General features: G+C 54.6%; 2 protein-coding genes across 2 annotated transcripts in view; one reads left to right on the forward strand and one right to left on the reverse strand.

Annotated features, from left to right (window-relative positions):
* The window catches only part of LOC101662380 (torsin-1B), a gene marked incomplete at its 5' end in the record, with an annotated part of 4,670 nt that extends 3,043 nt beyond the window's left edge, over positions 1-1,627 (forward strand). The window contains one exon of the mRNA XM_013007378.2: positions 52-1,627. Coding sequence (XP_012862832.2) covers positions 52-293 — 242 coding nt within the window. The remainder of the gene's footprint in view (positions 1-51) is intronic.
* A 2,614-nt stretch (positions 1,628-4,241) lies between these two features.
* Positions 4,242-9,297, reverse strand: TOR1A (torsin family 1 member A). The gene is made up of 5 exons (XM_004713334.2): positions 9,117-9,297; positions 8,018-8,283; positions 5,366-5,541; positions 5,139-5,266; positions 4,242-4,807 (listed from the first exon to the last, which is right to left on the reverse strand). Exons 1-5 carry the CDS (start codon positions 9,295-9,297, stop codon positions 4,554-4,556), a joined length of 1,005 nt encoding a protein of 334 aa, XP_004713391.1. The 3' UTR covers positions 4,242-4,553.
* Positions 9,298-9,954: the final 657 nt, after the last annotated feature.

Below are 9,954 nucleotides of genomic sequence, written 5' to 3' on the forward strand. Positions count from 1 at the left end.
CTCCAAGGGCCAGCGAATGGGTGGGAACCCCCGCTGTGTCCCATTTTGCAGGTGGCCTGTGGCACAGTGGCCTGATAGACAAAAACCTCATCGACTACTACATCCCCTTCCTGCCGCTGGAGTACCGGCACGTGAAGATGTGTGTGCGGGCAGAAATGAAGGCCCGCGGCATGACCGTCGATGAAGACGTCGTCACCAGGGTGGCCGAGGAAATGACATTCTTCCCGAAAGACGAGAAAATCTACTCGGACAAGGGCTGCAAGACTGTGCAGTCCCGGCTCGATTTTCACTGAGCTTTCTTTATCCGGATGGGAGGTGACGACAGGGATGGGAGACCAGCAAACCAGGCCCTCCTTGCCTCGTGGAAGCACTTTGGAATCCCTCTCTGGGGGTCTGCACATTTTGCACAATGGGCTTTCAGGCTCAGGGAGTTCTGAAGGAAGAGCTGGGTTTCAAAGCCACTGATCTGCTGGACACTCTTGCCGTTTCGCAGCCTGACAGTTCCGGCTGGAACTTTGACAAAAGTGCCTTGGGTGCCACTGTGTGAGTGGAAGGTTAGGATTGCATTCCCCATGCAGCACTGACCTTGGGACCTGTTGTGTTCGGGTGGAAGGGGTTCAAGGGCCGCCCTGCTGTGCCCTGGGGGGCATTTGGGCCTCACCTGTTGAAAGCCTTCTCCTCTTCCCTCCTCCCATCCCTCACCTCTTCTTGACAGAGGCCATTGGCTCCCTTGTAGTGCTGGCGTTAGAATGGGTGCAGGCAGTCTCCACCCGGGCTGTGGGCCTATCCCCCGAGCACGATTGGCCAATGTGTGCGGGTGGGGGTGGGGATGTGGGCTTTCTGGCTGCTGGTAACAGGCTGAGGCATGGGATGCTTACATCCATTTCTCCGTGGGTTCCTCCCTGGTCTTCCTTGGGCCGCACCTGCCCCTGCACTTCCCTCAGCTAGACTTTCCGGCCACACCAGGACGAGGGCCAGTCGGAGACTGCTGGCTCTGCACTCAGGGCCTCCGTCCCCACGGCGAAAGGCCCTTGGCCGTCTTTGCATGGGACAGTGTGAAATCTGTGGGGAGTTTGTCCTCCAGTGACCAGTGTCTGAAGCTAGGGCCTGCTTCAGTCCCCGGGTCCCACACCACCAAAGCACAGGGTGTGCCGTGTGTCTTACACAAGTGCCTGGGGTTTCAGGGCTGTGTTTTATTTTTTTAACCTCAGTCTTACATAATGGAAGCATAGGATGTTGCTGATTTTTAAAAAATCTGGATGGTTGGTTCCATTCTCGGGGGACTCTTAAATGGGATGGGTTTTTAGTGTCAATGTGTGATTGGGAGAAGAGGCTTCAAAAAGTTTGTGGTGGGGGGAAAAAAATCAAGGGATGACAAGATGGCATTTCTCACGAACTTGTTGCAGCAGTTGTGTGGTGGCGGCTGGACCTGGTGTCATCAGCTACAGGCGGCACCCTATGGCTGGATGGCCCTGCTCCTTGGGAATAAGATGGATGTTTCAGCCAGCGTGAGCTGTGTCCACCCTGTAGTTGCCACAATTGCAGGCTCATATTCACAACAGTGTGTGTACCCTTTCTACGGGATTTTATAGTATGGAAAATGCCTTATACAGTATCAAACTTAAGTCCGGGGTGGGGGTGGGTGGGTGGGGAGAATGCCAAAGCAAGACTTCAAATATTTTGAGAAAAGTTCTCAAATGGAGATGAGCTCATTCTTTTATAACCTTTAGGGTGTTTGGCCAGGAGACAAGGTTCTCTGTGTTTACGGTGATGCAACACGCTCAACGTGTTGGCCACCTTTGGACTGCCGGTACTGACGTGTCACTTTAAGAGGCCACAGTGGTGGGCGCTGGCCCAGTCCTCTCCACCCCATGTGAGAGCAAGCCAGCTTGAACTGATATCGGACATGAAGTAATAAAGCCTAAATTTTATTCTATTGTGGGAGGTGTAACTTGCTAACTTGTTCCTTTTCGCCTACTTAATACCGTTGACCTTGAATAAAGGCTCTAACACTGTGGGTGACACTAGCCCACCTTAGACTCCTCAGTGGGCAGCTTGTACATTAGCTGGAGTCAGTAGGGTTATCCTCAAACAAGTTGAAATTGAATCACACGACGAATGGTTTCATTAGAAACAACTGGACTTTTAACAAATATGTTCTCCTGAGATTAATCTTGGGAGGGAATTGAAACACAGGAGCACGAGACTGGTTCAGATGTTCTGGACCTGAGAGCCAAGAGCCCAGCTCAGACCCAGGAAATCGAACCGCTGATCTTGCTGCCCACAGGTGGTGAATACCATGCAGTCCAGACCCGCTTCATCAGACCCTCAGCCTGGCATCGTCCCTGTCGGGAAGTGGCAAACACTGGCCTTCACAGGACTAAAGATAAGCTGACTTGCTAGCAAACGTACACTAAGGTGACCAGATTTTAACATCGGTAAAGCGGGTCACCATTGATAAAACATATCCAGGTGAAACAGCCACATGGCAGCCAACGTGCATTCTTTCAGGACTTTTAAAACGCCACAGGACTCGGGACGAATTGTTAAAAATTGGGACGTCTGGTCACCTTAGCTTACACCCATTTTGCCATCATCCTGCCCGGTACCCTCATTTCTCAGAAGGGACTTGCGTCCCCCGATGGGGACTTCCCAGGGCTTTTCCCAGCCTGATGGGATAGTGTCTACAGCTGGAACCTTCTAAACAAAAGCTAGGAGCAGGGTGCTCCCAGGTGCCAGGACTCATCTTCCAGTGGAAGGGGGACCAGACCTGACGGCAGAGTTCAGGCCAACAGGCCTAGAGGGTGAAGACACTGATACGTTCCTGGCACTTGCAGGCATCAGGCGGTCTGGCTGGCCCTCAAATTGAGCTCCCTGGATGGGGGCCCCCCCGTCAGGCCAGAAGCGGGGTCAGCCCAGCTGAGCCGGCTTCCGTGCCTTGCCCTCCCGGTTTAGGATTCACACTCATGGTCCACAAAACAAGGCGTCTGGTCTACAGGAGTCCAATGGTTAAGCCCTTGATGACCAACCCACCCCAGAAAGTCCAGGACCCACTGCTGTCACCCCATTCCTGCTCAGGGGCCCTCATGAAAAGGGTGCTCAAACCCCACCAAAGACGCCTTGGGAGAGAATGCTGGTGGTCCACTTCAAAAGGCCACAGCACCGAAAACCCCATGGGAGCACGGTTCTCCTCTGTCCGCGTGTCCTCCCTCCTTGCCCTAAGTCAGAATGGACTACTAGGAGCCCTGGTGCACTCCAACTTGAGAGGTTACCAGTTCAAAACCACCAGCTGCTCTGCAGTAGAAAGACGGGCTTTCTATTTCCATAAAGAGGTAGTCTCGGAAACTCACAGGGGCAGTTCTGCCCTGTCTTACCCAGTGAGTCTCCATGGTGCTCAACACTCCTCCCCCCCAAAACCCAAATCCACTGCCATGGAGCCACTTCTGACTCAGCAACCCTGGGAGACCACAGAATGGCCCCTGTGAGTTTGTGGGAGGGCACATCATTATGGAGAAAGTCTTTCTCCCAGGAGCCCTGGTGGCTTGCCAACAAGGTCAGCTGTTCAAACCCACCAGACGCTCCATGGGAGAAAGAGGATGACTTGTAACCCTTGACCTTTGTTAACTGAGCAATGTGCTAGAGAGCTGAGCCAAGACCGAGATTTCGAACCTGACGGCATCTGTTGTCCAGCACTTGCACACACAAGGTGGAGGGGGTGCTTGTTATTAGATTACAGAAATACAACTTTATGCTAAAGTTGCTGTTTGCCTTTGTAAATAAAACAGCGTTCCCGACACCCTCAGGAGAGGCAGCTGAGCTTTCATGGGGAGGTTTTGGTGTCCCAGGAGGAAACCCAGGGATCACAGCGGAAGCTTTCAAATGTCTGGACGGAGAGCAAAACCACCACAATTCTGAATCCAGGACAGAGACAGATGGTGTGTGGGAAGGAGGAAAGGGCCGGGGCACTGGCGACTACTTTTCTCAGGAGGCCTAGTCCCGCTGCTCGGGTCAAATGGTACCCGAGACATTTAAGACCTGAGCTGTGATGAGCCTGAGCCCCGTGACGTGCTGCCTGTGGCCTTCCAGGGACAGATCTGGTCCCCTGCTCCAGCCGGTCTCCAGCGATGTCAACTTATAGGAAAACACCAAGGTCGTGACCTTGGGCGGCGCTTTTCCGGTAAAGACACCATGGAGTGACGCCAGCAACTTCACCAACAAGACAAACCACAGAGCCGACAGACTGCGAGTCTGAGCAGTTCCTCAGTGTTAAAAATCCTTGCAAATAAAGTTGTTATCTTTCCCGTAAAACTTAACTCGTCCTTCCTGGGAACAGAAACAATTGCCATTAAAACATGATTTTTTAAAAGTCCTGGTTGGGGGGGGGCCGGCTCCTTCTTCTGAGGCTCTGGAGGCGGCCCCAGGGTCCAGAGCCGGGAGGGGCCTGCAGACTCCAAGCCGTGAGAACAGTGCCCAGAGAGTTCCTGCCAGGGCCCGGGCGGGGCGGCAGCTGCAGTCCGGCTGCTGCTTCTGCAGACAGGCTCCCGCCCGCGGCATCAGTCGTCCTCGTAGTAGTAGTCTAACTTGGTGTACACAGTTTTGCAGCCTTTGTCAGAGAAAACCCTCTCCTCTTTGGGGGAAAAGGTCATCTCGTCGGCCACTTTGGTCACAATGTCCTCGTCGACCTCATAACCGCGAGACTGCATTTCCACGCGGATGCACATCTTCAAGTGCTTGTACTCCAGTGGGAGGAAGGGGACAAAGTAATCGATGAGATTCCGGTCGATCAAGCTGCTGTGCCAGAAGCCGCCTGGGAAAAAGAAAAAGGTGCTGTTCATCCACCTACCCACCTGTCTGCCCACCCCCCCTCCAGCCATCGTGTACCTGATTCACTTTAAGGCAGGGTAGAGCTGCCCCTGTGGGTTTCTGAGACGGCGGCTCTTTATGGGAGCAGACAGCCTCATCTTACTTCCTTGGACGGGGTGGTGGTTTCAAACTGTTGACCTTGTGGTTAGCAGCCCCTCTTGTAACCACTCTTGGAGCCACCAGGGCTCCTCCAGCGGGGGAGAAAGGGCTGTGGACCTGCCTTTCTGACTAGCCCGACTGCTCTCTGACCAAGGCGCAGCGGCAGTCCCACTTACTGTTCTTGTTGTTGAAGACCGACACAGACAAGGCGTGCTCGATGTCCTTGAGCTTGATTTCTTCCCTCTGCTTCCCACTCCTCCAGAAGTCCAGAGCCACGTCTGTGATCCGCTCGGCTCCGGCATTGCTGCAAAAAGAATTCTGGTGAACCTGGGCTGGGTTTTCTCGGGAAACCCTCGCAGGCTCGGGCTCCCCACCCCCACCCCCCCACCTGTAGAAACCTTACCTGAGGAAGATGAAGATGGCTTTCTGATAAGAGACGCCATCCACCAGGTCGTAGTAGTCTAGGAAAGGTTTGATGGCGTCTATGAGGCCAGCGTGCATCTTATCCATCTCGTCAAATATGAAGATCGAGCTCGCGCAGGCGCTCACGTTGCCTCGGACCCACTGCTGCAACTGATCCTGCGGTTCAAGGAGGGGGTGGCAGTACAAAGCTCTTAAGGGAGAGTGACGCATCTCAGCACGTGCCTATTACCACCACAGCCACCCCACCACCACCACCAAGAACGCGGTCACCGGGTGCTGTCTGTGCACTCCGCGGGGCACTTCGAACTCCAGGCACGTGCTCTTTTGTGCCTCACAACAGCCCAGGTGGCGGGCAATGCCAGACCCATTTGAGAGGAAGCCTAGTCAACGTGCCCAGGATGGCAGCTAATGTGTGGTAGAACGGGGGTGCGGGCCCAGCTGACTGAATCAAAAGCCCCCCGCCCTCTGATTATAATCGCTCTGCTGTGAGCTGTCACACCGATGCTGCCCTCGCCATCAGAATGGTGGCAGTAATGCATCCTCCGCGCACACCAGCCTTCTTACAAGGAGGAAGAGACCAAGTGTCTCTTCAGTCCTCCGACCAGCCTGGGACTGACAGCTTTCATCATCAGACGAAGGGGCGGGCTCAATGCAGTGAGGTGCTGACTCCAGTGCCCATGTGCTCTAGATGTTTGCTCAGGCGGCACTTGAATTTCTGGAAAAATGACCAACCAGAAATGTGCTTATGTGGTTTTCGGAATACTAAGCAATTGAGGTTAGAGGCCCCTGAAGCCATCGGATCATAAAGTTGCACTGTGGAGCTGTATAAAGCTTTCCCAAGTGGTTGGCTTAATAGTGATAAGAGAAGGCAAGGCTAGCTCACCCCCCAGGAAGAACTCTGGCAGGTACCCGGTCTCATTACTCTGACTTGGCTACTGTGATCAAGGTAACAATGTTTCACACGTGTATCTAATGGCAATAGTTGCTCTGGTCTGACTCTGCTTGACGGTGCTAAGAGTTAGCTGGAGGCCACATATCCGAATGAACTACGGAAGCTTGACTTCACCCCGATAAGTTAGGTTCTAACACTCAAGGCTATCTATCCCACTCTGCTACCTGGACTTACAAGCAACAAACCAAGCACCCGCACTAAGCAGGAGGGAGGCAAACCCTAAGCATGGTATTTCACTGTGACCTTCCCAAGCCCATCAAAGTGGTTACCCTGTATATACTCGAGTATAAGCCGACCTGAATATCAGCCGAGGCACCTAATTTTACTACAAAAATTGCATTAAAAACTCATCTTATACACGAGTTTATATGGCATAATGTAAACTCTAAACTCACTGCCATCGAATCAATTCTGACTCACAATAGGGCAGGGTGGAACTGCCTCCATGGGTTTCTGAGATCTAACTCTGGGAGTAGAATGCTTCCTTTCTCCCTGGGAGCAGCTGGTGGTTTTGAACTGCTGGCCTCCCCATTAAGAGCCCAACGCGTAACCACTATGCCCCCAGGGTTCTCTTGTAGCCTGGACTATCTCATGATGTTCCTACTGGGCCTTGGCACCACCAGGGCTCCTGAAGTCTATCCACAGAGGTGCCTCTGGGGGTAGGAGGTGAGGGAGCTTGAGCCAGTCTCTGGCTGGTAGTTGAGCATGTCATGGGTGAATCCAACCCCCGTTATGTCGGTGCGGAAATGGAGGCACAGCAAGGTTAAGGAGCCTGAGTGCTGACTACAGTGGCTAACTCATCTCGTTCCTCCTGGCAATTAACCAGTTTTAGAGCCAACAGTCTGGCACCCTGGGAGGGCAAGTGCCTGGTCTTTCCCCCAGACCTTTCTTGTGAGCAGCCAAGCCCTTTTGCCCACCGCACCCACCAGGGCTCCTTAAACAGCAGTATTGACACGTCTTTGAAGGTGAATGCACCAGGCACCCTATTAGGCACTTCACGTGAAGATCTACTGACTTTCCCAGGATGGCACAGCTGGCGGTGAATGATTAGGGGGCTCGAATCCAGGTGTCTGTTGCCAATGCTCAGGGCTGTTCATGAGTGAGTGCAACCGTGAACCAATTTGTAACAGTAACTTAAAACACATCGAGTCTCCCTAGAAACATGTCCCCAGCCATAAAATGAGTTCGATGTGGCCATCTTTAAGTTGGATCTGATTAGGTCTCTCTCTGGAATTCTGTGACCCCACTTACTAAACCGGGCGTCCCTGGGCCTGTTTTCAGAAACCATGGCAAAGGTTTGCTGGTAAAATGGTACCAAGGCTGTCACACACTCCAACCTCTAGACCAGCAGTTCTCAACCTTCCTGATGCCGCGACCCTTTCATACAGTTCCTCATGTGGTGGTGACCCCCCTAACCATAAAGTTGTTTTTGTTGCTCCTTCATAACTATTTTTGCTACGGTTATGCATTGGGCGACCCCTGTGAAAGTCGTTCCACCCCCAAAGGGGTCGAAACCCACAGGTTGAGAACCGCTGCTCTAGACGATTCTAAAGGGAACTGACACATTTAGCCTCTTCAAGTTCACACTAATTTCCACCGGGAGGCCCAAATCCCATTCCACAACCAAAGACACCCCAAATCCAGCGTCATCCAGGACGGAGTCCAAAATTCTGGCCTTGCCTTGTACAGGGTAATGTTCGAAGCGTGCGGGAAGTGCAGGGTGGCCACAAACAGGTGGACGTAGTTGCTGTGCAGGCCACCCTCATAAATATTCTCCGCAATGATTTTGCTGACAAAATTTTTGCCAGTGCCAGTCCAGCCGTGCAGAGAGAGGGTGAGGGGTTTCTTGGGCTTTGGGTTGCTTATGAAGCCAAACACAGCATTCAGGAGGATTTTCTTGGCGAGATGCTGCCCGAAGAGCTTGCTGTCCAGGTCCTTCTGCAGCGCTGGGGAAAAGCAAAGCCAGTAAGAAGCAGAAGAAACAGCTGGTAAAACTTGGCCACGTTTACAGGCCCAGGTGAAACTCGGCAAGGCCATCTAACTTCCTCAAGCACTTGTGAAATGTTGACACAAGGCGGGCTGGGAGTAACTGTCCCAAAGGGGAACTGTGGGTTCCTGCTCTTCCTTTGCTCGGTGCCTTGATCAAGTCAATGGTGACTCACAGCGCCCCGCCCCCAGACTAACTGTCGACAGGAGTAGAAAGCCCCGTCTTTCTCCCGCGGAGCTGCTGGCGGTTTCCAACAGCCGATCATGAGGATCGCGGCCCGACGCCGCAACCACCACACCACCAGGCTTCCAGTCTGCCTTTCCTGGTCCTGTCCCTTCGAATGCCCTGAGCCGTGGGAAGACTAAAACGGTCCTTGGGCTTTATTGCTACCTGTTGACATCCCTAGGTCCTGCTCAGCTCCTCCCACTCCACGGCTGGGCAAGAGAAGGGCTGCCGGGGAACCACGAGCCACCTACTCCGGAAGAGTCCCCGCCAAGCTTCCTGTCCCCAGCCAGGATGGGGGCTCAACGCTCGGCGAGCAAGTGGGCAGCGCAGTGCATGCCCCCAGCTTCTGCGGGGAGCGGCGCGGGCTGCGGCTCCAGGCTCCGGGGCCAAAGTCCGCGGTCAGGGAGCCAAGCCACCCGCGACGGCCCGGGCACTCAGATGACTGCATCCGAGCCCTGGCAGCTCCGGTTCTGCCCAGGCTTCTGGTCCCCCCGTGCCAGGCCCCGCGCGTGTCTGACAGCCCAGCCAAGCGACCAGGCCGGGCCCCCGGGCTGTGGCGGGCCCTACCTTCGCGGCTGAGAGCCCGCTTTTGGCCGCAGCACTCGGCGAAGAGGCAGTAGAGGCGCGGGTAGGAGATGTAGCCGGTGAGGACGCCGGCCAGGGCCAGGCCCAGGCTGATGGGCTCCACCGCCCGCACCGTCCAAGGCGCCAGGAGCAGGAGGCCCAGCGCCGCCCGGCCCAGCTTCATGCCCGGAGCCGCGCCGCCCCTCCAGCCCTCGGGCTTGCCGCCGTAAAGCGTCACCGCGCGGCCGCCGTAAAGCGTCACCGCGCCGCCGCCGCCGCCGCGTCCGCTTCCTCCCGCGCCCCGGCCTCCATCTTTGCGCCGGGCGAGACTCCTCCCACTTTGGGCGGCCACCCTCTCGGGGGAGGGGCCGAGAGCGCTCACTTCCGGCCACGTTGGGGGCGGGCCCGGCCCCGCCTTCCCAAGCTCTCCTGTCTTCTCCCATTTCCCACCCCCTTCTCCCACAAGAAAACGCTTTATTTGATCAGAACGGATTTACAGAAAACTTGTCTTCTTTCTTCTTTAAAATCATACATCAAGCACATTTGTACATTCATTGCCCTCATCATTCTCAAAACATTTGCTCGCCAGTAAGCCCCTGGCATCATCTCCTCATTTTACCCCCTTCACCCACTTTTCTGTTGTCTGGCCCCCAGGGAGGAGGTCACATGTAGATCCTTGTAATCGGTTCCCTCTTTCCAACCCACTCTCCCTCTACCCTCCCAGTATCACCACTCATCCTGAAGGGATCATCCTCCTGGATTCCCCGTGTTCCCAGTTGCTATCTGTACCAGTGTACATCCTCTGGTCTAGCCAGACTTGCAAGGTAGAATTCGGATCATG

The sequence above is a fragment of the Echinops telfairi genome, unplaced genomic scaffold (genome assembly GCF_000313985.2).
Source record: "Echinops telfairi isolate 266 unplaced genomic scaffold, ASM31398v2 ScPeMD7_22;HRSCAF=79, whole genome shotgun sequence".
NCBI lineage: Eukaryota > Metazoa > Chordata > Mammalia > Afrosoricida > Tenrecidae > Echinops > Echinops telfairi.